Here is a 27538-nt window from a genome sequence, read left to right as displayed (position 1 = left end):
AACTGACTGAGCCACAAAGGCGCCCCCCTGGTGTTTAGTTCTATACAATTTTTCACTTGTATAGGTTCATGTATACACCACCATAGTCAAGACACCAAGCAGTTCTAATTAATCCTTTTATAACCCTTCCACGCCTCTGTACCTTATAGATAGGTAGGTAGGTTGGTAGGTGAGTAGAGTTATATAGATATATATAGATAGATTGGTAAGGTTTGGTTTCAGTTAGCATTCTTTTAAGTTTTTAAGTTTTTTAAGTTATGTTAAAATATACAAATACACAAAATTTACCATCTTAACCGTCTCTCAAGTGTATAAATCAGTAGTGTTATGAGTGTATCAGTGTACTGAGAACTCACTATTGTGGAACCAATCTCCAGAACTTAGTCATTCTGTGAAACTAAACTATATACACCTTAAGCAACAACTCTTCATTCTCCCTACCCCCAGCTCCTGGCAACCACCACTCTACTTTCTGTCTTTATAAATTTGACTGCTCTACAGACCTCATTTAAGTGGCATCATGTATTATTTGTTACTAGCTTATGTTAATTACAACATTTTCAGGGTTCATCCATGTTGTAGAATGCATCAGAATCTCTTTCCTTTTCAAGGCTGAATGATATTCTGTTGTATATGTTATATATATACCACAGTTTACTTATCCATGCATCCGTCAGTGGACACTTATATTGCTTCTACTCTTGGTTGTTGTGACTAATGCTGCTTTAACATGGGTGTACAATATCTCTTCAAGACCCTGCTTTCAGTTCTTTTGGATATATACCTGGAAGTGGAATTGCTGGACCACGGGTAATTCTGTTTTTCATTTTTTAAGGAATGCCCATACTGTTTTTGATAGCAGCTGTGACATTTTACCCTCCCACCAGTGGTGCACAAGATTTCATTTTCTCCACATCCTTACCAGCACTTGTTACACTCTCTCGCTCTCTCTTTAATGGTATCCGATCTAACAGATGTAAGGTGATAATCTCATTCTGGTTTTGATTTGCATTTTTGTGGTAGCTAATGATGTTGAGCATCTTTTTACATGCTTCTTGGCCATTTGTATATCTTCTTTGGAGAAATGTCTATTCAAGTCCTTTGCCTGTTTTTGAATGGGTTTTTTCCTGTTTTCTGTCACTGAGTTTTAGGAGTTCTGTTTCTGAATATTAAAATCTCATCATATATATGATTTACAAACATTTCTTCTTTTTTATGGGTTACCTTTTTATTCTGTTGGTAGTGCCCTTTGGTGGGCAACAGTTTTTAATTTTTAAGAAGTACACTTTGTCTATTTTTTCCTCTTAATGCCTGTGTCTTTGGTATCATGTCTAAGAAACCATTGCCAAATCCAGTGTCATTAAACTTTCCCCCATGTTCTCTTGAGTTTTATAATGTTAGGTTTTACATTTGCATCCTTGATCCATTTTGAGTTAAATCCTTATATGGCATAATGCTCTAGCTTCATTCTTTTGCATGCAGATGTTCATTTTTTCCAGTACCATTTGTTGACGAAACTGTCCTTTTCCCATGGACTGGTCTTGGCGCCCTTGTCAGAAATCACTTGACCACATGTGCAAGGGTTTATTTCTGTGCTCTCTATTCTGCTGTGCTGGTCTATATGTCTGTCTTATGCCAGTACACACTGTTTTGATTACTGTAGTTTTGTAGTTAGTTTTGAGATCAGGAAGTGTAAGACTTCAACTTTGTTATTTTCCAAGATTCTTTTAGCTATTCAGGGTCCCATGAGATTCCATAAGCATTTATAGGATGGGTTTTTCTATTTCTGCAAAAAATGTCATTGCTGGTTTTTGTTTTGTTTTGTTTCAAGTGAACTCTACCCCCAACACAGTGTTGGAACTCAGAACCCTGAGATCAAGATTTGTGCACTTGGTACCAACTGAGCCAGCCAAGCACCCCTATCACTGCAGTTTTCATAGGGATTGCATTAAATCTGTAGAGCTTTGGATATTGTTGACATCTTAACAGTATTAAGTTTTCCAGTTTATGAAGACAAGATTTTTTCCTTTTATTTGTGTCTTTAATTTCTTTCACCGCTGTTTTCTAGTCTTCAGTGTACAAGTCTTTAGCCCTCTTGGTTACGTTTATTATTTCTAAGTATTTTTTTATTCTATTTTAAATGGAATTGTTTTCTTGGTTTCTTTTTTAGATTTTTCACTTGATGTACAGAAATGCAACTAATGTTTGCTGATTTTGTGGCATTCAATTTTACTAAATTTATCCTGTGGACTCTTCAAGGTTTTCTGCATAGAAGACCATGTCCTTTCCACCCACCTTATATTTTAGTATTCTTTTGTTATTTTTTTCACTTAATAAATGTTTCAAACATATTCCCATGTTTCATTTTTTTGTTACAAATTCACCAACATTTGTTAAGACCAGGTATTAATGGGCTGTATAGGATAAGCATTTCCACAATGTATAGTGGGCAAAGGGCTCAGCTTCCCCTAAGCTTCCATTCCAGCAGTATGTACTCACAAATGTTCCAGTTGGATCTGCCCAGTGAGCTTTCAGAGCATAAAGACTCACAGACAGGAGCACAAACCAAAGATCTGAAGACCACTGAGAGTGCCAGCTGTTCTTGTTTGGGCCCTCCCTGCTTCTCTTTGGCCAGTGCTCTCTGTTCAGACTGAGTTCCACATTTGGGCCTCCTCCAGGAGTCTTTTCCCCAGATGCCAGGGAGGAGGATGCTGTCTGACCACGCCCTGTCAAAATTCAGCTTCTATACCTTTCTTTTTATTCCTGCCAGAGGGAGAGCATTCATGCTGCAGTTGTCAGATCAGCAACCCCCAGGCAGGGAACGTGGCCAGCTATCCCAGTTCTAGGGAGAGAGTGACAGGAGGGTCCTCTGTGTGGTCTGAGGAGGGGTGCAAGAAGGTGTCCAACAGGTGTCACCTGGAAGCAGATCCCCAAGGAGAATGGGCTTTGGTAGGTGTGCAGGGAAAACATACCGCTGTTTTTTAGAGGATGTGAAATTGCCTGGTGGCTCTAGGGCCCAGGGAGTGGATTAATTTCTCTTTTGTCTCTGTTTAAAAAAAAAAAAATAATAAGATTTTATTTATTTATTTGACAGAGAGAGAACAGAAGCAGAGGAAGGGTCAGAGGGAGAGGGAGAAGCAGGCTCCCCACTGAGCAGGAAGCCTGATGCAGGCCTCCATCCCAGGACCCTGATATGGTGACTTGAGCCACCCAGGCACCCCTTGTCTTTGTTTTTGTACAAAGAAAGGTGGAATGCAGGAAACAGGAATTCATCTTTAACATTGTGCCACAGGAAAAGTTCTCTAACTAGTCAGGCCATAGATCCTTTTCCTCTACTCTGCCTCAAAGAGCCCTTTAGAAAAAAGGAGGTCTGTTCACTGTTCACTGTGGGTATGTGAACCACTGTATTCCTTAGACTGAAGAGTCTAGTGCTGGAAAGAAGTAGGGAGCCAATACCATGCTGGTGGCTTTGTGTAGGTATACTACCATATTTCATCAACTCTGTGGCGCATCTCTACAGAAGGAAACCTGGTGCCCGTTACCCCAGTCACACCTTTCACCAAAGCACATTGTGATCTCAGAAATGTTCACGTGTGAAATGTGTGCATCTTCGAAGCAATGTGGCACAGCATCTTAATCTCTCTGAGAAAGTACTTGTAAGGGTAACTGTGACTTCCACACCATTCAGATTGGAAAACTGGTATTTGGAGGCATTCAGTAACTTACTCAAGGCTGCATAGTTGTTGAGTGGCATGGCTCAGAATTCTACCCAGGCATGTTCATTGTTCACACCCAGGCCTGTTCCCAGCCCTTGTTTCTGCCTTCCCCTGGAGCCTTGAGACCCCCTCTGGTCTTAACAAAAGCCCATGCTCCCCGCAGCTATGTGGAGCTGAAATGTGAATCTGACCTTAGCATTCCCTTGCTTCAGAGGTAGCTGTAGAGGAAGGTCTGTGTTCCTCAGCGGTGTCTTGCTAGGCCCTACCCACCCTCCAAGCCTCCTCTCCCCCCACATTCTGCAGCAGCTTGTCAGAATTATTCTATATTCTATGCCATGTCCCTTCTGCCTGAAATTCCCTTCCCTACTCTTCTGGCTGACTCCTCCTCAGACTTTGGGACTCACTTCAGTTGTGACTTCTGTAGAAAGCCCAGGCTGAGTTAGTAGCTTTCCACCTGTGCAGACACCCATCCCTGGGAGCTTCCTGAGGGCAGGGCTGAACCTTTAATGGCTTTACCTTTCTTCTGCTTAGTCCCATAGCAGGTTCATAGACAACCACAAAGGTGGATGGATGAGAAAACATCCCATCGATTCCATGAGTGGGTGTGGTGGGGAAGACTTGGACTGTGATGGGTACCTGTGCAGCGAAGCCCCTCTGCTTACCTAGGCTCTGCTCTGTGTGCTCTTGGGGAGTCAGGTTTGTTTCTGACTTGCATGTAAGTCATTTTGATGTGCTTCTTGAGGGGGCATATAATACAATGTCTCACAGACTTATGGAACTGAAAAGCCCTCCTGTGGCCAGGTGCATGCTCTTCACTGATGGATGGCCTTCTCAAGACTCTAGCTGAGTCAGCTAGAACTTTTCTGGTGAAAATGACAAATATGTAGCTCCAGTTGCCCTAGGCAGGAAACTGAATAATTAGCATAACAAACTACCCCTAACCTTGCTGACTTAAAACAATAGCTATTTTATTATTTGTTTGTGATTGTGAAACCTGGCCAGGCTCAGCAGGGATAGCTCATCTTAGTTCTGCACGGAATCTGCTGGGATGGCTGAAGCAGTTTGGGGCCAGAACAGTTCACCCTGGGTCCTGTTTCAGGGCTCTCATTCTCACTGTTTTCTGGATTCTTTGACCCTTTGACCCTGGATTCTTTGGCCAGCTTGGGGGGGGGGGTCTCAGCACAGTGCCCTCAGGGTACTTGGACTTTTTACATGGCAACCACCTGATCACTGGAGCCAGACAAATGCCACAGGGCTCTGGCTTCCTCCAGAGGGCAAAAGTCAAACTGCTGGACCTTCTTTAGGCTTAATCTCAGAACTGGAGCAGCGTCACTTCAGTCACATTCTCTTAGTTAAAACAGATCACAGAGCCTATCCAAATTCAAGGAAAGGGAAGCATGCAAGGGCAGGAGTCCTGAGAGATGTGTTTCACCAGAGCCTAGCCAGGTAGCAGTCTCCCCAGGCCTTGGGACTGAGGTGTACAGGGTGATCGAAGCTCAGTATAGCAAGTCCAAGGCCATGTCCAGGTCATCAGGACCAGTTGCACGTGTGTGCACAGCTCTCACTCTCCCTCTGACTCCCTACTTCACCTTTCACCTGTGGGCTTTGAATCACTTCCCTCCAGGCAGTGTCATCAAAGGCCTCCCAGCATGTCCAGGCATGTCCCTTCCCAGTTTCGTCTGAAGGGGCAGCACATTACATACTTAAAGCTGAGCATCCAGTGTGCCCCCTCAAGCTGTATGACCTTGGGCAACTTTCCTAAGTTTTGTGCCTTGGTTTCCCCCTCTGTCAAATGAGGATGTCAGAATGATCCATTTCACCGGGTGGTGTGAGATTTAGAGAATACCCTGGACTGTGCTGCCTGCATGGCTTGAGGGGCCACATCAGATGCTTAATAGAGTGTGTCATGGACTGGGAAGGAGAGCTCCACACGGCTTACCCCACTGTGGCTCTGCCTCTCCTGGAAGGAGTAGCTGGCTGGCACCTACGGGGACTGGCCCAACTCATTCTCAGCACTAGACGCCATGGTCTGCACAGCTCAAGGCTGGGCCCGTAGCCCTAATCGTCCTTTCTTTTTTCTTGAGGCTTCCCTGTCAGGCACTTGTCGTGGCCCAGATGGTCAAGAAACCCACCTTCTTGCTACTGCTTTCCTCTTAGGTCCTCAGCCTCTGGGAAAGTATGGCACATTCTCAGCAGCAGTGTGTCAGGCTCTCTGCCTTAACACACGAGACAACCACCTGACCCAGCAATGGCATGGTGTGCCAGTGTAGGTCTGAGTGCATAGACACAGGAACACCAGTGTTAACACTTCCAGTCTTTCTTACCCATATTCTCAGTCCCTACCTTCTTTTTACCTACTGTACATTGTTTTCTGTATTCTTCTCTTGAAGGTGAAGATGGGGTTATTTAGGGTCTGCCCATCTGGACTGTGGAAGAATAGCAATAGCTCTCTCTCCTTGGGTCCTTGTAAGTGCGCTCCACTGCTGGTTCTGGCTCCTTCCAAGCTATATAGAGTGCCAAGCTGTGTTGGGGCTTGTCTTGGGAATCCTTGGAGTGAACGCTCAGGGCAGACCAGAGCTGAATTTCTCGTATATTTGTGCTCGAGGAAGGCAATCAGTAACAGCTTGGCTAAACTTGACCTGTCACTATAGAGCTCTGGCTCTTAGGTGTGGACCTGGAGGTGACTGAGGGTCTGGGGAACCTGGCTAGAGCTGCCAACATGGCAGGGTCCTGCTGTAGCAGCCTTTGTTGTTTTTAATTTCAGTAAGTAGTAGAGATGAAATGGTATGTGATGCGATTTCCAACTTTGCTTGGGCTTCTGCTTGTTCTCTGAAATAAAATAGGGCCCTTGCATTTGGGACACCTGCTTGCTAGTGTCCTTACACAGCTGTTTCACCCTACTGTGTAATGACAGGAAGGAGAGCACATTTCTCCTTGTCTGTGGAAGCTCAGGTTCGGTTTGCCTGTTAGGGGTATGGCTCTGTGGAAGAAGATAAAGTGAGCTGTCTATTCCTTGGGACCCATGCTGGCCATTGCCTTTTTGGGTACCAGTATTTGATTTTCCATATTTGGACAGTAACCCTGGCAAGACTTTCAGCTGTTAGGCGCCACCACCCGCCCCTGCCCCACCCTGCCCTGTCTCCACTTGCCATCATGTGATTCTAGAGCTGGTAGCCCTCCTTTTGGTGTCCATGCCAGCTTCCTCTTAGGTGACGGAGACAGAGCATCCTCAACCAAGAGACTCCTTGGCAACAGCACCTTGTCTGTATTAGGGATTGCTGACGTTCAGTCTGTTGTCATGCATCTGATTTGTCACTGAATAAATGTTACTGAGCCACCACTCATCGGGCCTTTGCTAGAAGCTGAGGATATGGTGATAAACTTGACAACAATTGACATGCCACTCTTAGCATGGAAGCAGACTGGTTAGCCCGACAAATGCCACAGGGACCAGGCCCCAGCAACACTTCAGTCTGCTGAAGCTGGCATGACACCTTACCAGTCTGGTCCAACCAAGCTAGCCACACAGCTTCATGGGCCCTTGGTGTGGGTCTGCACCCTGTGGGGACTCCAGGAGCTAGTAGCTATCGTTCTTCCCCCTGGAGGGACTGAGCATTCAGTTGAACAGAGCACATCCTATGAAGGAACTTCAGCCATAGGAGAGGCCAAGAAAGCTGACTCTCCACAGACTTTGATGCAACACAAATATATAGGAGGGCTTTTGGAAGCAGAAGGATGAGGGAAGTGATAACTATGGTCTTGGTCAGCTCCTGGTCCTACCCAGCTGTCAGCAAAGCAGAAAGGCCCGGGTTCTTGTGTCTAGGCTGCCAGCCAAGTGCAGGTCCATGGGATGGAGAGGTAGCTGAAGATGTAGCTCCATAACTCAGAGCTGCTGTCATAAACAGCTCTTAGCTTTAACAAATGTGTGTCCCCAGAATGTGGCCAGCTACTGTCTATTGGACCTTTGTGCAAACGCTCAAGCAATCTATGGACTCAGTTCTAATGACAGAACGCTTTGTTCCCCTTTGAGACTCAGCTATTTAATGTCACTTGGAGAGTCTTCCAGCAGTTTCTACTTTAACTAAAACTGTTAGATCATTCCACTCTTAGAAGGAATTTATCGGTAGCCTATTATTTTTTCCCAGGAGCAGCGATTAGAGATATTACTCAAATAACCACTGTTTCAAAAATTTTGACTTTGTTGCTATTCTCCAGTGAACACAAGCCAAGATAGATGTTGTGTGTGTGTTTTTTTTTTTCCTTTGTTTCCAGGAAAGCCAATTTTTTCAGTTGATATTCACCCTGACGGGACCAAGTTCGCAACTGGAGGACAAGGTACGTTCACAGAGTAACAGAAGGAGCACACACAGTCCTGACACCTTGCTCTGCTTCTCCTGGTTGCCCACTGAGCTGAAGATAGAATACTTTCTTTTTTCAGTATGGCTATGACTCCATTTAAAATGTACAATTATAATATGTTATCTCAAAACCCTTTTTTTTTTTTTTGGCTCTAGTGTGCTTGCTCCATATAAATATTTTGGTAGTTGGTATATCTTTTAATTCCTATTCATTGGGTTAATATTCAAATCATTTTGCATCCCCAAATCCCAGCTTATTGAAGGTGGCAAGTGGCAGGTGGTCCCATGGATAGATCCCCAGCCCCTGAGGCCAAGGCTGGGTCCTCATCTTCCTTCTGGCAGTACTTTCTCATCTGAAAAAGGGGAAGAAGTGGTTAAACTAAAACTACGGAGTTAGTCATGTCGTTATGAGGCCTTTTCTGGGCTCAGAGGATTTCAGCTAAGTTAGAGAAGAAGTATGCTGTGGGCAAGTAAAAATGCCTGCGCCATTTGAAAATACGGCCCATAGTATTATTAGCGTGCTTCATCAGTGTTACAGTGTCACAGTAACGGTGCTGCTTGGAAAGATAGTCATTTTTCAGGCCAGGACAACAAGATGTATATATGGTGGAACAAGGTGGCATTCCCACAGATCTCAGCCCCCAACAGCTTCACTGTAGAGCCAGTGTCTTCCTCTGGCCAAGGCCTTCCTGGACAGCACCTGAAGAGTGCCTCTGTGAGTTCCAGGCCCTTGGGCCAGGTGCTACAGGGTGGGTTGTCTATGAGCTTCCTGCTGCAGGGGTATGCAGGGGACCCTTGATCTCCTTCCAGCACATTATGGACTGCACCTGGAAGGTACCCACTGACGTCATCTATGACTACTGGACTAAGCTGGGGAACAGGATTTTTTTTCCTCATCCATAAGAAGAGACATACCTTCCTACCCTTCTCAGTATGTAGTATGGTCAAGAAGAGCTGTTTAGAAAATATTTTTATATACTGGCCAATAGGCAGTTTCAGGTATGTCTTATGATAATTCTGACATGTCCATTTGTAGGCATTTATTGGTGTTTCTTCCTCTGTAATAGTTAAATGAGGGGCCAGACTTTCATCAGTTATCAATAGGTGGGAAGCTTAGAAAGAAGAATCATTGCAAAAGAAAAGAAAAGAAAGATCATTGCCAAAATGCATAGATAATTTTTTTTAAGATTTTTATTTTATTTATTTGACAGAGATCACAAGTAGGCAGAAAGGCAGGCAAAGAGAGAGGAAAGGAAGCAGGCTCCCTGCTGAGCAGAGAGCCCGATGTGGGGCTCGATCCCGGGACCCTGGGATCATGAACTGAGCCAAAGGCAGAGGCTTTAACCCACTGAGCCACCCAGGCGCCCCCATAGATAAATTTTTTAGCTGGGTTTTATGTCACCTTATGATCCAGGATCTGTAAATGCCCTCTTTTGCTTGATCTCCCATCTGTAGGTGACAGCAAAGGGCAGATAAGAAGATAATGAGCCTTTATTCCTGTATTCAGGGCACATTTCCTTCAGATGTGGGTCTCAAAGCATCCAGTCAGCTCTAGGAGCCGCCCTCGACTCCAGGCAGCACCTCAAAAGGGATCAAAGTACTGGCAGGAATGTGCTGTTGCCCTTGGTTGTTAGGGTTCCCGTGCACAAACCTGAAAGTGTCCTGGGACATCAGTTTTTCCAGCTCTTCAACTTACAGATGAGGAGTCTAGTTCGTGGGCAGGGATGAGGACCTTCTAGGGGCTCCTGAAGGATCTGTTTTAGAGGACAGACTAGAGCTCAGTCCCCTCCTGATTTCTAATCCAGAGTTCTTTTCAAAGTCAGGTTGGCTTCCTCCTACTACTAAATCCATATGCTTTTTGACCCCCTTCAGCACTTAATCTTTCTTCATTTCTTTTCTGTAACTTAAATTAATGGTGCAAGTTTAGTCTCCTCCAATCTAGTCCATTATGATTTATGAAAGCTAAGTGAAGACTGTGTCTCAGAGTTAATATCAAATTTCTACTTCTTGCACATTGAATTTTTTCTGCTCCTTCATTCCAGGACAGGATTCTGGGAAGGTTGTGATCTGGAATATGTCTCCAGTCCTCCAGGAGGATGACGAGAAGGATGAAAATATTCCCAAGATGCTTTGCCAGATGGACAATCACTTAGGTATTACAGAGTGGCCCTTTGCAGGCTTTGCGTGTTGGCAGAGTGCCCAAGGTTAGCACATGTGTTTGTAATTAGAAAGATAAGGCCCCGTGCGGCGGTAACTCCCCTCGGCCTGCTGTCTGAAGGCACAGATGTTGGCTGCACACCTGGGTGAGTTATTCGGCAGAAGACTCGGCCCGCCCACAGAACCATCTTTGGACAGTCTGCAGGTACCTCTGGTGATTTCCTGCTCATGAGTCGTTACTGCCTGATTCCATGGGGCTTTGGGGCCAGCGACCTGGCAGCAGTAGGGTTCTGGGGAAGGGTGTATTAAAGACAACTCACCAAAATGTCTCAGGTTGCCACAGTGTCACTCTGAGGCCCTCTGCCAGGATCCTTTTGATGGTCCGACAGTGTTGTGGTTTCCTTTCCTATATTTAGTGCCTTAGTTTCCTGCTTCTGAGCATCAGGGTGACTGTATCTGGCTCTGGTTTCCGACCTAGCTGCCTTCCCTGAGATGCTCCATTAACAGCTATGTCCCCTTCCTTAGCTCTGTGTGTTCTTGCTCTCCCAACGTGCCTCAGTGCCCTCTGACTTGGAGCACAAGTCACTCACAGGCCATGTGTGGGCTACAACTTGGATAGTGTCCCTTGTATTGCAGGGTTCCCAAAGGCCGAGCTGTGAGTGCTCCCAGACCCTCTCACCCATCAGGGGCCTAGGAGGCATTTCTGCTGGTCTTAATTTATAAGTGCAGAACCAGTCAACCTGCAGTGCTGACAAGTTTGGAAAATCCAAACTTAAAAAGGCCACAGATGGGATGAAGTCAGAGTTTTATGCTCTAACAAGCTGCTCCCCTGAAAGTTTTGGGAAGGGCTTCTCAGCCTTTTTAGTACATGCCCTCATTTCAAGAATTCTCCCTGCTCAGGAACACATCTCATCATGAGATAGCCCTTTTGAAATAGGGATTTAGTTACAAGTTTTCATGGAAATCCACCTCCTGTTGATTGTTTCATCCAGCACTAACACTTCTCAGGTTATGTAGACTTCCCCTCGCCAAACTCTGTCCTGATAATTTGTTATTACAGTACAAGTAGGATAGTATTTAATCTGGATTGTTCTTCTGGGACTCACCCACAGTGGATGCCTTGAAAATTGAGAGAGAATAGGTTTTATAAACCCTTTGCATCTTGCCAGACTGCATAAAGCAAATGGGCATGACTATTGGATTTTCATCACCCTATTTTTTTTTCTTCCCAGCATGTGTGAACTGTGTGCGGTGGTCAAACAGTGGGATGTATTTAGCTTCTGGGGGAGATGACAAACTGATTATGGTGTGGAAGCGGGCTACGTAAGCATCATTTTCCTTTCTTCACATTTTATTTTTAGAAGCTTCTTTGCTGGTCTTAATCACAGTCACCTTTCCCCATTCTGGCACTGAAGTCCCTAGAGCTCCAAACTTCCTGAGTAGCAGGAAGCACACACATAGGCCTGGAGCTGCTAGGGCTTTGAGAAGCCACCTACCTGCCTGGAGACCTGCTCAGTCGCCCCCTCCCAGGGCTGCAGCGTTTCCATCTGAAAAGGAATATTAATCCTTTCCATTGCTGACATTGGTAACTTTGTTTGTTTTGCTCTTCAGATTAAATTTCCCAACATACAGAATAGGTTAAAGTCAAAGTGCTCTGATGGAATGGGGGGAGGGGGTGGTATCTGGAGCCTGCCCTCTTTGCACTCACCTCATTCTCTGTCAGCCCCACCCTGGTACTCTAAGGAGCCCCCTTTGAAAGTGCCTACTCTTTACCCATAATGAACTAACCATCACATAGAAAACTTTTTCTTTAAACCTAGGCAGAGTGTCTCGGGGTGGGTCCTGGGACTCATTTCCATAACCAGCTCCCCAGGTGACTCTGGGAGCTGACTAGGGAACCAGACCTTACCCCACTGCTTAGCCAGAGTGGCCCTTTGGCCGTGGCCATGAGAGCAGAGGCGTGCTATCTCCTTAGGCCCACTCAGTGAGCTCCTTCTGTGAGTTGGTAAAGAGTTCTGTGGGAGCAGAGTGTGTTAACAGAGGCTCTGTGCATCAGTGGTGTCAGCACCACCTCCATAGAGACCTACCCGACTGTTTGCATGGCAAGCAGTTAGTACCTGGCTTTGACTGCTTTGCAAGAGAGCTTTAAAAAGACTGTTGGCTTTGCTGCTTTAGTCAATATAAATAATGAATTTAGTAGATAATTTGGGAATCTGAAAAAGTATGTGAAAATCATCATCCAAAGAAAGCCATGATTAGTATTTTGGTATTTTTCATGTGTGTCTTTCTGATCCATTTTACATGCATAGATGATATCGATATTACATGTATTTTTTTTCTTTACATAGTGGTATCTTCATATTGTATAGGATGTCCTGTGGCCTGTTTCTTTCATTTAATTATATTTGATGAGCATTTCCCCATACAGTGGATAGTCTCTTACCACAAGATTTGTGATGGCTATTTAGTATTTCGTTAAGTGCATGGAACATAACTTACCTAATCAGTCCCTTTTGTTCAACAATTTGATGCTTTCTAGCCATTGTCTGGTTTTGCTTTGTTCTGTCTGCCATGATAAGCCATGCTGCAGTGACATCTCTGTGCCGTGCCTCGAGTATGCTTGGAGTGCCTTTCTGACTCCTCTTTCACACAGGTACATCGGCCCCAGCACCGTGTTCGGCTCCAGTGGTAAGCTTGCCAATGTGGAGCAGTGGCGATGTGTCTCTATCCTCCGGAGTCACTCAGGCGGTGAGTGGGGCTGCCTTTTGGGATGGGCAGCCCTGGCAGCTGTCTGCAGTCAGCGGCAGCACCTCCATGGCCTGGTGGACTGTTTTGGTCCTTATAGCAGCCTTGCGTCTGGGCCATCCCTCCCCATCACCATCGTTCAAACCCTGCCTGTCCCTCAAGGTCTGTGCAGTCACTGTCCCCACTGCCTGCCTCCAGCTGCATTCAGTGCCCCCACTCCTGCCCTCATTGGGTATATGTTTATATCTTCAATGTAGAACTCCCCACGTTCTGCTGTTTATCCTGGTGAACTGAATCACTACCTTCATCAATGGATCACTAAGTCTGTAAGCACACTTTATTTATTCCACAGAAACCAGCACACATGCAAAGGGGCCCAATGAAAAGTTTTTTACCTGACCTTGAGTATATTTGAAAAGTGTTTAATGGACTTGAAATGGAAAGGGACACATTTTACAAATTTGAACTCAAGAGGAGGAATGTCATTCAAGAGTAGTCAAAAGACATGTGCTGTACATTTAGATGCCAGGGTGCTAGAGTGACTATACCTTGGAAAGCCTGAGGTCTAGCCCAAGAATGGCCTGAAACATTTCTCAGACGGGGAGAGCAGAAGCCAGAAAGGCCTGGTGCACATTGTGGGTCAGCAGCATTTCACCACAGTTGGATCTTTACATACAAGGCAGGGAGCAGTACATAGTGGAGCTGGCTAAGTGTCAGGGGCCAGGTTATAGAAGGTTTGTGTTCCCTGTTAATGAAGGTGGCCTTTATTGTGGAAGAGATAGGGAGCCTTTAAAAGATTTGAGGTGTAAGAGGGAGATCTTTCTGATAGGTATGTAGAAAAGGAGCTTGTTTCAGTGGTTCAGATGAAAACTGTAAGGGCCTGAACCAGGCCTGGGATAATTGGGATGGAGGGGAGACTGACTTGGGAAATTCTTAGGACAAAGCAGTGGAGGGATGAAGGAGATTCCTAGCTGGTGCCTGCATAGCCGGTGGTGTCCTCTCTCAGACTATATCGATAGTGGGCTTATGAAGATGGACACCAATTCAACGTGGGATGTGCTGAGTCTAGAGAGTGGGGGCAGGGAAGAATGTCACAAGATTTGGAATTGAGCCTGGAGCTCTGGGAGAAGATGGGGCAAGAATGAGTGGTTTGGAAGGCATCAGTTGTAATCCACTGACAGTATATGCTCTGCAAATACTCTACACACACTTTAAAGGTGAATAGACCCACCTCTTAGTGACCATAGATTAATTCCACATTTTTGAAAGCTGGCAGAGTAGTATTGTATACTTGTTGATAACCATAAAAATGTGTAACTTAACCTTGCTTATTCACAGTTACTCAAAGCAGAGTCTAATTGGACTTCTCTGGAACTTGGAGAAAGTGTCCATGCAGGTGTTCAGGTGTGGGGTGGGGCCTCAGTGAGACCTTTGTTGGGTTCCCTACCCTGAGACTTGGGCTGAACCATGACTTCAGCTTCTCTCCATACCCACCATCCCAGGGTTCTCCTTTACCAGGAAAGTAGGGTTGCCCACTTTCAGCAGGGACACCGATTCCTTGTTCAGTGGTCCTGATAGCAGTTATGGGCAGAACTCTTAAAGAAGAAAAATCAGTGAAAAAGCAAAAATAAATAAATAAATAGAAAGCACTGGGTCTTTGAAAGCAGAGTGTGAAAAACATATACTTTGGCATATTTAATTGGGGGGGTGAGGGTAGGAAGAAAAAAACCTAGAAGAAATTAGAGGTAATGGGGCTAGAAAAACATTTAACCTAGAGGAAAAAGTTACCACGGAGTACAACATAATATTTATAAACTAAAAAAAAAAAAAAATGCTAAGAGAAGTAAAATTTTCTGGAAAATACAAATTTTCAGAATTGATACCATAAGGTTAGGAAAACTTAAAGTAGTAACCAATTAAAAAATTGGAGTCCTCGTAAATTCTTCCTGATCCTAAGTTATTTTTTGATTTGTTGATGCAGGTCTTTTTTTCAAGTTTTTAAGAAAAATTATTTCAGGTTGTAGAAATATTCTTTTTTTTTTTTTAAGAATTTTTTAGGTACTTTATTCTTCTTAAGATTTTATTTATTTATTTGTTGGGAGGAGAGAGAGACAGAGAGAGAGAAAGCACAAGCAGGAGGAGTGGGAAGCAGAGGGAAATACAGGCTCCCTGATGCAGGACACCTGATGCGGGACTCGATCCCAGGACCCTGAGATCATGACCTGAGTTGAAGGCAGACCCCTAACCAACCGAGTCACTCAGGCGCCCCTAGAAATATTTATTCTTCAAAGGAAGTTGTCACCCTAGGTTTCCAAAAACCTAAAAAAAAAATAGTAAAACAAAAGCTTAGACGAATATGAAAAAAAGAAAAATCAGAAACATAATGTTTGTGAATTTGATAACTTTTGAAAACACTAATTTATTTTGATGAAATATGATTTATAATGGAAGAATTTTATGTATTACTGTAACAACATACTAGGAGGTTAAATGAGAAAAGACTTTTGGAGCGCCTGGTTGACTCAGTTGGTATAGCATATGACTCAGTCTCAGGGTCCTGAGTTCAAGCCCCAAGTTGAACATGGAGCCTACTTTAAAAAACAAAAACAAGGGGCGCCTGGGTGGCTCAGTGGTTCAAGCCTCTGCCTTCGGCTCAGGTCATGAGCCCAGGGTCCTGGGATCGAATCCCGCATCAGGCTCTCTGCTTGGCAGGGAGCCTGCTTCCTCCTCTCTCTCTCTCTCTGCCTGCCTCTCTGCCTACTTGTGATCCTCTCTGTCAAATAAATAAATAAAATCTTTAAAAAACAAAAACCAAAAAACAAAACAGTCATCTAAGGAGGTGTTCTGAAAGGGATATTAGATAATTTAGCATCAATTTGTAATAAAAATATTTTTTAAATAGCCATGGGAAACTATTTCCTTAACATGAAATGTCTTTTTCAAACCAATGGCAAATATTGTAACATGCAGCTATTAGAACTTAAAAAGCATTGAAAAGCACCTGGAGCTAATAATGAGTCATTGAGTTGGTCTCATAGAAGAAAACTTTAAATTATTTACCTTTCACTATTAATAGCCAATTAGAATATCTAATGATACAAAGAGAACTCTTATACAGCAGGAAGAAAAATTGTAAATACTCAGGAATACTTTTACCAAGAAATGTGTGAGATCTGTAAGTCTTAAAACACAAATCTTTTTTGAGAGAGCTAAAATGGCCACTTCATAAGTGGAAAGATCGAATAAAATAAAGACATTATTTTTTTTCCCAAATTCATTTAACAAATATTTATTGAGCACTTGCCATGTTCTGGGTGCTGTTCTACCTTCAGGAAGTTTACATTCTTATAAGAGACAGACAACTAGTCACATCAGCAACTAGAAGATAAGTGCCATGAAGCAAAATGAGATGGGTTTTCTAGGAGGCCTCACTGAGAAGGTGACATCCAACAGGAGACCAGGTGGAGGTGAGGGGACCACTGAGTACACATCCAAAGAGCCTTCCAGGCTAAAGGAATAGCTAAGATACGGCCACTGTGAGGGGCTCTTCTCTGAGTGAGATGGGAAGGCTCAGTAGGATTTTGAGTACAGGAGTGAGGAGGCCTGTGGCAGCTGCATGGACTATAGGCAGCACTGGAGAGATCACTGAGGAGGCTGTTGGCGTAATCTCAGTGGACCTGGGTCATAGCAGTGGAGGTCAGGAGGAGCGATGGTCAGATGGAGAGTTCCTGGTGGATGGGATATGGGGTGTGAGATAAGCAAAGGAAATCAGGACAGTTTACCAGACTGTGGTCTGGAGGGTGTCAAGAATGCAGCTGCCATTACCTGGTGGCAGGTGTGTAGGTGGGACAGACATATTTGCTGAGGGAAATGTTTAGGAATTGGCTTTGGGGCATGTTCAGTTTGCATTGCCTAGCAGGGGTGTAAGTAGCCCTGCTGCATACACATTTTGATATGTGAGAGTTGAATATAGGGGGCAAGTGTATGTGGGACTGGAGGCCAAGGGTGGAGGCTGGGGTGATGGGGTGATTTGGAGGTGATAAGGAACCAGTCAGTGAAAAGTGGCTGAGATGGAGAGGAGGCTGAGAGAGGAGAGGAGATAGAACGTTTGAAGGAGAAGCAATCCAGCAGTGCATCCAATGTTGTCTTGAGGTCAGGTGAGGACTGAGGATACTGACCACTGGACTTGATGACATGGAGGCCACCCATGGCCTTGGCTAGTGCTGTTCAGGCTGGTGCAATTCAGTGGAAGCCTCATTAGAGGGTCCTCAAGAAAGACCCAAGGGAGGACAGAGCTAGACTGAACCAGGCTGGGTTTTGGGCACCTGCGAAAACACAGAAGAGTGGAGGATATGGTAGACTCTAAGCCAAATAGGGAGACAGCAGAAGGCTCATAGTACCTGGAAGCTCTGTTGGAGTTGAGAGGGAGCCGGAAGCACCAGTTGATGGTAGGAGTATGGGAAGGTTGGCATTCAAACCAGGGAGGAATTACAGTGTGTTGTTTGGGGGAATCTCTGGGCATGACTGGGAATGAATGCCTGAGGTAGCAGAAGCCAAGGTTACTGGAAGAGGAAGCAGAGTTTAAGGATCCAGGAGCCTTGGGTATTAAACAGATCATCCTCCTAGAATCACCAAGAATGATGATGAGAGTATCTGAATGACAGTTACCAGAAAACACTTCAAATGCAGGACAGTCTCAGATGTATGTAGATGTGCAAAGAGAAAGAGCGGGAATGGTATGGTCTGAAGGCAGAAGCTCTAAAACTGGGATTAAGGGAGAAAATTAGTGGAAAATTTGTCCATAAGTGGCTTTACTGTGTAACTCAGCAGTGACTCCAAAGGGCACTTGGAAGAGTAAGGAAGGTTACAGAAGAAATCATTCAAAGCTGCAATGATTAAAATGTCATGAGTTTGGGGACAAAACTAACAACATTGAAGTAAACTACATGTACCTAGGACCTTGGTGTATTATTGTGAAGGAGGCACCAATTATCGGTTATGGGAAGAAAGAATTGTTCCCCACTTGTGATAGAATAACCATTATGTGGTTTGTAGATGAGGAAAGAGTAAGGTAGAGCCTCCCTAAGTACAGCATGTACTGAAATAAATTCCATATATTAAAGAGAGAAACAATCTAAATAATTAAAGCAGAAGAAAACAGAACTGAATATTCATCAGACCGCTACCAGAGGGAATGTTTTTTAAGTTTAACAGGCAATAAAAGACATCACAAAGGAGAATCACAGATTTTACTATATCAGTCTCTTACAGTATAGGAAGATAAACTGTTAGAATTTGCAGCTAATGCCTGTGTTATCAGTAGTCCATGGAAATTGCTAGGAAAATCACATCTCCCTTCTGGAATTCCCTCCCAGCTGACCACTTCTCGGCTCTAGGACTTAGGTACCACAGTGACATTCTGATGTTTACATGTCTGCCCCTCTTTGCCTCTAAGCTCTTGGAGGAGGTTTTTATTCTTCATTTTTGTAGGCATTGCATTGGTGTTTGTTAGACCCGCTGCACAAAGGGCCTCCCAACAGACAGAAGATGGGAGCAAAATAGTCCAAGAAGACAACTCTAGACAGAAAAAATCTTCACTTTGATTAGTAAAGTTAAAATATAAAAAATGTACTTAATAAGTTAGAAGGGAAAATCATAATCCTCAAGATAATAGAATTTTGAAATAGACATTTCTGCTTATAAAAGTGTAAACTCATAGAGGTTTCTGGAAAGCTGTCTACAGGGTTAAGAGAGTCCAGACTTAGGAAAGTCTTCAGGCATTCTGCACAGAGTCCACGTTAGGCTGCCAGGTACAAGAAATAAACCAGAGTGTGGAGAATGGCGTACACCCATGTGCTCATTAGCATGAAGCCTGGGACTCAGTTAATAGTTCATTAGTTGATAGTCAATAGTTGAATCAGGTCTGTTTATGGTGGTGAATACTCTCAAAGACATAGAATGTAGAACTAAACAAGACGAGCCTTTAGGATCACATAGGCTGTGAGGATACTAAATGCAGCACACTAGTGCATATACAGTGTGAAATACAAATTGCAGTACCTTGTGCAAAAAATTCATCAAGCTGTCCCTGAAGACTGTAAAAAATAGAAAAAAAAAAGTTTTGAGTATTTTGCTTACACCTTTTTAAAAATCCTATGAGGAGAGGACTAGATAGCTATTAACTTGCTGCTGTGTTTCTGTTTCTTCACCTCACCAGCCATTCTTCTGTACACCTAGCACTGCACCAGGCACAGAGGTTAGAAAAATCACACCTGCACGGCGAGATGGGCCCGGTCATCGTCACCGTCACAGCTGACCTTTATCGATGCCTTGGTGTGTGCCTGGCACCGTGCTACAGCAATTTCCAACATTTAATCCTCATAATAACCCTCTGAGCATAGGTGTTTTTTTTTTTTTTTTTTTTATCTGCATTTTATAGATAAGGAAACAGTCACAGAGAATTAACATGAGTGATTGTGTTTAGAGGTTCTCTAGGGAAGGGATATTCTGGTGGGGTCTTAGAGATGAGATCCAGTTTGTGAGGAGAAGGGCCTGAAGATGGCTTCCCACTTATTGGGCAGCTATTGTACTCTGGCTCTGTGCTAGCCATTATGCCAGGTGCAGTGCCTGTAGAGCTCAAAGGGCTCTCAGAAAGGTCCAGTTGGGATCAGAGAAGCAAGCTTAGTGAGCCTGAGGCCACAGACCCAGCAGGTGTCAGAGCCAGGGTTCTTATATGTGGTTCTTATATGTGGCCCAAGTTGTCAGCCATGTCCTCAGTTACCTCCTTTTTGAGGGGTGAGGGAGGTCACTCAGATGTCTCAAATGTCATAACCAGTTCATAAACCTTGGTGGGGAAGTTTTACAGACTGGTTTTTAAGAAGGAGTTTAGTTATGATGATTGCAAGTCAAGTTTCCTCAAACATGAGAGGCTAGGGGCTGCCGGCCACCCTGGCAGATGGGTGTTGCCGAGTGCCCCCCTCGCTGAGTCTGCACACCAGATAAAAGGCTCACGGCCAGCCCTCTGTCTTCCAGATGTGATGGATGTAGCATGGTCTCCCCATGACGCGTGGCTGGCCTCATGCAGCGTGGATAACACTGTCGTCATCTGGAATGCTGTGAAGTTCCCAGGTCTGGGCCTCTGACTGGGTGGCAGCATAAATGGGCTGATCATCTGGAGCAGGGTGGGCTCTCTGTCTCCTAAGGCTGTCAGTGACAAGTATGTCGCAGTGAATGGGGATTTGTGCATCTTGTCAGCAACTCAGTTCTTTTTCTCTTCCTCAGTGACATTTGTTTAAGATTTTAAAAGAAGTTTATGTTAAAGAAAAATAATAACTGAGGGCTAGCGTGGATGTGCCACAGATCACGAGGGTGTTAGGGTGGCATTGCATGTGCTTGGCACTTGGCATTCTCCACTACACACATGCTCTTGAGGGCATCCCTCCCCACCCCACTGGGCTCTGGCCTCTGCTCAGTTGCCATCTCTTCTCTGAAGCTCTTAAGTAGAGACAGGCTAACAAATCCAGTTTTGCAAAAGATTGGTATTTCTTACTAATGTGTATAAAGTCAAAACAGATGGCATAACCTGGCATATCACTGTAGTTGATAACTAGTAAGATGCTTTTATTCCTCTTTGGTATCTAGAATATGTTTTGTTCATGGGCTAAAAAGCATCCTCCATGAACTTGGCCCAAGTCATTTTCTCTCTATAAGCCACCAAGATGTGGGGCGGGGTTGGGGGGGCATTTTCATTGTGGTCACAAAGGGCCAGATTGAGAGTTAGAGTGGCATTTAGATTACAGATCTCTAGGACATGCTATCTTATACACCTTTGTCCTTTGTGATGACTTACAAAGAACTTTCACCACAGTGCCCCATCCCCTGAGCTGTTAGGCCTGCTTTTAGATGCCAGAAGGGTTCAAATCACAAATATCAGTGTTACAGCACAGGTGGGCATGGCCTCCAGGTGGCGAAACTACTGGCAGAGCTGCCAACCACAGACAAGTCAAAGGGGCAGAATTTGACTCTGGCCAAACCTGGATCCCTGCTTGCCTGCCCTTTAGGGGGCTTATGCAGGCTCAGTATTAGCTGTGGCTAAAGGGAAATCACAATGCCTGCTCCTGGGTATAGTCCTTCTTTCAAGTTGGTTTTGGCTTGATAGGGATCAGATTAGGGGGCTCTTTGCTTGTGCCCAGGGATGGGAGCTGGCCAAGATGGACTCTTGAGATCCCTTCTCTTGGCTAGCCATTCCATAGCCCATAGATTGCAGCTCATGTTTCTATATAGACTCATCATTTTCCCTTAGCTAATGCTTTTCCAATCTCCTCTTTTCCTCTGCAGAAATTCTAGCTACACTGAGAGGCCATTCTGGCTTGGTAAAGGGGTTGACTTGGGACCCTGTTGGTAAATACATTGCCTCTCAAGCTGATGACCGCAGCCTAAAGGTGTGGAGAACGCTGGACTGGCAGTTGGAGACCAGCATCACCAAGCCTTTTGATGAGGTAGGAAGACAGCTCAGGGAGTTCGGTCCAGTGGCCCCCCTGGCCTCCATGCACAGACGACAAGCTGGCTGAGGTCCATACATTGTGGTTGAACCAACAAGGTTCTTTGGGGTGGGCACTGTGGCCCAAAGAGTCAGATGATGAAAATCTTTCATTTCTCAGGCAGTATGAAATGTCCAACTTTGAAGTGAGAAAAAGCTGAAGAGAACTTTAGTGATGCCTCCATAGCATTGTGCCACACAGGTAGAGGAGTCCTTCTCTTTTATTTTTTCCTGACTGTGCTGTGGCTTTACTCACTGACTTGTACTCTGCAGGCCAGCCCACTTCTCTCTTGGGTAGTAAAGCAGTGCCGCATGCAGAATGTCTGGGTATCAGACTGCAGTGACTTGGGTAGTATTTTACTACCTTTTATTTGAGTTCTTGTTTCATGTGGAATCAGAGTTCAGGGTCTCCCTTATTTGTTAGATATTTCTTAAGGGCCTGCTCTAAGAAGGGTAGTACTGGATAAAGGAAATAAAAGTGGACTGAGATGGAGTCTCTCCCTTGAAGCTTAGAACCTGGTGGGAAAGAGAGACTTTCACATCCATTGTGAGTATGGTGATGGAGTTGTCCAGAATGCACAGAAACAGCCAAGGAGTACTGATTGCATCAGAGGAAGGGCTATGAGCAAAGTTTTGCAGGAGGTCTAGACATTTGCCCATAGGTCAAGGCTGGCTGCAGAAGGAAGGTGGAAATCATGTATGCAGTTTTCCCCAAACCAACAGCAGCACATGAGCACTGGTATTCACCCTGCTTAGTCCTGCCCTCCTTAGGAGTACGTGCCCTCCAAGTACAGAGGACATGGGCCCTAATGCCTTCTGGAGCTCCTCCTCAGGGCTCTGGCAACCAGGCAGCAGGATCCCACTAGCAGGGTTCCTGGGGCAGCTGTGGAGATAGGCAGGAGTGTTTGGAATCCCAGTTGGGAGCTGGTGGGACTCCTTAGCCTCGTGTGGGCCTGAGTGGGCTTGAGGCAGCTGTGTCACTGCACTCAAGGCCATGCATCATCCTACCCTTCTAGGATTATGAGGCCAAGATCTTAATTCCTAAGTCATTCAGGCTGCCCTGGACTGACCTTGAGCTTTAGAGGACTGTTTTTCTGGCCCATATCATCTCACTTTGCAGGAATAATCATGTGGAGGGATGCCTTGCTTCAGGCCTAGTCCAGGTCAGGGGAACAATATCTTAATGCCACGGATTTAATGGTTTATATGGGCTTTACGAAGCTCTTCTCATTTGCCCGTTAGTAGCACCACCAGTCTTCAGCTGAGGCAGGCTGGAGAAAGCATGTAGCGGCTCGTGGTCACTGAGTGCATCACAGAGTCAAATTCCTGAAGGTCCACAGAGCTCTTTCTCCACTGAAGTGGATGCTCTGCTCTCATGTGGTAAGGTTAACGTGCTAGGCAGAAGAAAGAGTTCAGTGGCCAGACAGATTTGGCCCAAACAGAACTGACAGAAGAGATGGCTATTGATCGTCTAGATGCCATTGTGTTGTGCTCAGCTCCCATAGGGGAGTATAGGGTGCTGCAGCTTGCAGTCTCACCTAACAGAGCCTTTTTTGTCAGACACCTGGAGGGACTGGAGCGTTAGAGCTGTTAGCATAGCCAAAAGCTGGTGTACATGCTCTGCCATCATACATTTATAAATCAGAATTCGACTCTATTCTTAAGGACAGAGTTTTGGTCACACAGTTGGTCTTGAGCTCCTTCCAATTGCACATGTTTCTTTCAGTGTGGAGGGACAACCCATGTGTTGCGGCTCAGCTGGTCACCTGATGGGCACTACCTGGTGTCTGCCCACGCCATGAACAACTCTGGCCCCACTGCCCAGATCATTGAACGAGAGGGCTGGAAGACCAACATGGACTTTGTCGGGCACCGGAAAGCTGTGACTGTTGTGGTGAGTGTACTTACCCTCCACCTGGGTGCTGTCTTACCCCGAGGCTGGGTCACATCTGGGGCTTAGGTGGTGGGCTCTGAGAGTCAGCACATGCCACATTCTTGTTTCATTTTAATTACTTATGTTTCATAATTTTTAAACATAATTTTATGTTTCATAAATTTTACAAAACAGAATACATACTCACATATTTTAATGAGTTTCACCAAAATCAGTCTTTGATTGGGAACATCGTAGCTCCACACTAGCCTTTTTCCATATTTGGGTCAGGTCCTGTGTACTCAAGCATGGTGGTCCTGACAAGTGCTCCAGTAGCATGTGCCTGCTAAGCACATGTGCCTGTATCCCAGCCATGGCCAGGTGTAGCTGTGAGGCCATGCTGTGGATCACCTGAGTCTGGAGCTGCCCTGCCCCATCTTGATATGGAGGATGAAGGGTATCAGAAGATACAGGCTACTTTTAATGAGGATTTTCTCAGCACTGGGCAACCAAAACAAAGTAAATAGGTTGGTGGGCTAGGGTTGACAAAAGTGAAGGATCAGGGGCACCTGGGTGGCTCAATCGTTAAGTGTCTGCCTTTGGCTCAGGTCATGATCCCAGGGTCCTGGGATCGAGCAGGGATCCTGCTCAGCAGGAAGCCTGCTTCTCCCTCTCCCACTCCCCCTGCTTGTGTTCCCTCTCTCGCTTTGTCTCTCCGTCAAATAAATAAAATCTTTAAAAAAAAGGGGGGGGGCGCCTGGGTGGCTCAGTGGATTAAGCCGCTGCCTTCGGCTCGGGTCATGATCTCAGGGTCCTGGGATCGAGCCCCGCATTGGGTTCTCTGCTCTGCAGGGAGCCTGCTTCTTCCTCTCTCTCTGCCTGCCTCTCTGCCTACTTGTGATCTCTCTCTCTGTCAAATAAATAAATAAAATCTTTTAAAAAAAAAAGAAAAAGAAAAAGAAAAGCTGAAGAATCAGCCAGGACCCTGATCTCAGTTTTTCGTGTTACTTAAAATGGGCTAATCTTTCCAATTGTTTAAATTAATAATAAATATTACAGTGGTGCCTGGGTGGCTCAGTCAGTTAAGCATCTGACTTGTGATTTCAGTTCAAGTCATGATCTCATAGGTCGTGGGATCAAGCCCCTCATTAGGCTCTGCGATCAATGGGAAGTCTGCTGGAGATTCTCTCCCTCTCCCCCTGCCCCTTCCCCCCACACATTGGCTCACTCTTTTTTTTCTCTCTCAAATAAATCTTTAAAATAATAATAATAAATATGTTGTGACTTAGAATATATATGTTTTATACAAATAAAATATTGCTGCCTTAATTTTTTTTGTATTGGAACCCATGTAGGACTTTGTTTGAGCCCAGGTCCTTGTTATGAAAAGTTTGAAAATCACTGCTTCAGCATAGCACAATGCTTCCGCATGACTGTCAGGTGGTCCTCATAGGCACTGTAAGAGTGGCTCTGTGAGATCGTGGTACTGATGCCTCTCAGGCAACTCAGGGTGAGACTCAAGACCATGGTACACACCTCCAGGTTCTATGTTGTTCGGTCTTTATGCCTGCCCTCTGGAATTAGATCCCCTATGGGCCAGGCCAGCTGAGACCAGGCTCCAGGGAGACACCCTTCTCCTCAGTTGTCCTTGCTTGGGGACCCCAGTTCTGAGTCTAGAGTTCCTATCCCTTTCAATCCAGGAATGTGGCAGGAGCTCTTGGTGTGCTTGCAAAAAGCAGCACCCAGGTTACACTGAGGATAGCCCCCGGTACAGACTTTAGCATGACTTAGCTGTCATCCCTGGCCAAGTAAAAATTATTCAGGGCTAATCAGTATCTGCTAGATAGTTTTGACTCTGAGCATCACCTGCAGTGAAGGGGAAAGGATTAATGGGCTAGATATCTGACAGTCCCACTGACCTCTGTCAAGACTTTGTACCAAAAGCCAGGTCCTGGAACTGGCCTTTCTCAGGCCAGGAGGAATTCAGAGAGCCGATTTCAGTAGCTCCCATGCCATCAACCTGGCTGCAGGCCCACAAATGGAGAGTTGGTGGAGCCAGCTTCAAATCCTTGTCCCACCACTTACTTATTGGGTAACTTGGCCCACATTTCCTGGCCTCCCTGAAACTCCATTTCAACCTCAGCAAAGTGCCTCCTGGGTAGTGATGAAGATGAAGTAAAGCATGCTGAGTGCCTGGGGCTGGGAGAATGTCATTGTGGGTTTCCCGCAGACAGGCTGGTATTGTGGTATATTTCTGAACCTGGCATGGGGTGTATGCTTGATGCTTAATTAATTATTTTAACATTTGTTATTTGGCTTTAGAAATTCAACCCAAAAATCTTCAAAAAGAAGCAGAAGAATGGGAGTTCTGCAAAGCCCAGCTGCCCGTATTGCTGCTGTGCTGTTGGCAGCAAGGACCGTTCTCTCTCTGTCTGGGTGAGCCCTGACTCCCTCCCCCAACCCCCCAATCCTCCCCCAAGAGCTTTTGTGGCTCCTGCAGGGGGAATGAGAAGGGGCTATGAAGGAGGCGGAGCCCAGAGGCCTGGAAGAGCCACGTTTAGTGGTGCTCAGTATGTGCTTCCACTCTACACCTGGGATCAGGCCCTCTGGTTACCCCAAAAAGAAGGGAGGACTGAAGACTAGGCTTGGGCCCAGGTAGGAAAGGCCATCCTGAGCCCCAGTCTGAGCAACTCTGTGTCCAGACTCTGGGAATACCCTCAGTTGGTGTGTTGTGTTTGCTTCCTTTTGGAAAATCTTTCTATCTATATATATATAACTTACAGCCAAATAAATAAATAAATAAATAAAATTTAAAAAATAACCTATAGCAAATGCATTCACCTAAAGTTACACCTCAGTACGTTGTCATACATGTATGACATACATATATACAGTCTAACCACGAACCCATAACCCCTCATCCCTGCCCCCACTTGCCACCAGTCAAGACCCCACTTCCCAACCCCCCTTGGCCAAGGCAACCACTCCAGTGATATCTGTCACATCAACAAGTTGTGCAGTTGTGTTGCTTTCACTTGATACAATGTTGTTGAGATTCGTGTTTCTCGTTGGATTTAGCAATCAATAGTTTGTTCCTAACTAATTTCCCCATAAGCAGAATAGACTTGTAGTTGTGGAGCTGAAGGTTGTCCTCAGGCTGCCTTTATTACAGTTGTTTATCACACAGAAATGGATTTCTGTGTACACTGTGGTTCTTTTTTTAGGCCCTTATTCACATGACATTTCAGAATCTGAACCTTAGTGCTATCCTAGGCACTTCCAGGCATGTTTTTCCTGGGCTCCTGCTGGCCTGCTTTGACCAAAACATTCCTGATCCCATTTTCTTAGTATGCTGAGGTCAGGTGTTCACATGGGTTCCAGATTTCTGAGTGGTCTGTAGGCACGTTTTTGAGAGAAGAGATTGGGCTATTTTTTTCTGAAAGTGGAATTAGGGGAGGGGCAAGATTCTTCTTGTGGATTTCAGGTAGCTCAGATTTCCTATCCTCAGGACTAGGGTAGCTGCAGCAGCTCTTCCCCACAAAAGCAGCACCTGATGGGGCCATGCAGAAGGTGTCCCGTCCCAGCCCACCACTCTGTGGCCCCTAGACCTGTCAGCAGGGTGGTCAGACATTAGCATGTTAGCTGTACGTATGTGGAGATGACACGCAGCCCAGCCTTTGAGTGACTAGATACAAGTATGCATGTGGTGAATGTTGTGCAGTCATCAGAGAGAGGTTTTTACGGTGTTTGATGACATACTAATTGTGTATTAAATGAAAAGCAAGCACAGTCATCTGCCAAAGAATAAAATATTTGCACAAGATAGACCAAGAAAAAATAACTCAAGTGTTATAGTGGTTAACTGTGGGTCTGGATTCAAGGCAACTTAAACTGTTTTGGTGTTGGTGGACTATCCACACACACTTTTTAGAATGAGCCCATGTGATGTATGTAGCCAGTTACAGTGAGCTTTGCATTAATATGTACCAGAAGTCCTTGGGACGAGATGTCCTGGCTTCTCTCCGAGGCTCTTTTCCTCTCCTGGGTGCTACTTTTTGCTGCCTTATTTTCTGCCCAGGCCTTGACATCCTACCCCTGCTTGTAGACCTCTGCCCAGGTCATGGCCTTTTTAGAACCGCCTTCTCCATTC

The 27538-nt window shown here is 45.1% G+C and overlaps 1 protein-coding gene across 4 annotated transcripts in view; it reads left to right on the top strand.

Annotated features, from left to right (window-relative positions):
* Positions 1-27538, top strand: part of LOC123954034 (protein HIRA) — an 86780-nt gene that overhangs the window by 11002 nt on the left and 48240 nt on the right. For 2 of the 4 annotated variants that reach the window (XM_046024627.1, XM_046024629.1), the window contains exons 2-9: positions 7989-8051; positions 10117-10227; positions 11464-11554; positions 12885-12979; positions 20009-20104; positions 21314-21474; positions 23242-23409; positions 25711-25824. In XM_046024627.1, the coding sequence (XP_045880583.1) occupies positions 7989-8051; positions 10117-10227; positions 11464-11554; positions 12885-12979; positions 20009-20104; positions 21314-21474; positions 23242-23409; positions 25711-25824 (899 nt within the window). Of the gene's footprint in view, positions 1-7988; positions 8052-10116; positions 10437-11463; positions 11555-12884; positions 12980-19193; positions 19310-20008; positions 20105-21313; positions 21475-23241; positions 23410-25710; positions 25825-27538 lie in introns of those variants that run through there. The other 2 variants (XM_046024630.1, XM_046024628.1) reach the window with 2 other exon arrangements.

Source organism: Meles meles, chromosome 12 (genome assembly GCF_922984935.1).
Source record: "Meles meles chromosome 12, mMelMel3.1 paternal haplotype, whole genome shotgun sequence".
Taxonomy (NCBI): domain Eukaryota; kingdom Metazoa; phylum Chordata; class Mammalia; order Carnivora; family Mustelidae; genus Meles; species Meles meles.
The sequence above is the reverse complement of the archived record's forward strand: the minus strand, read 5'-3'. Positions and strand labels throughout refer to the sequence as shown.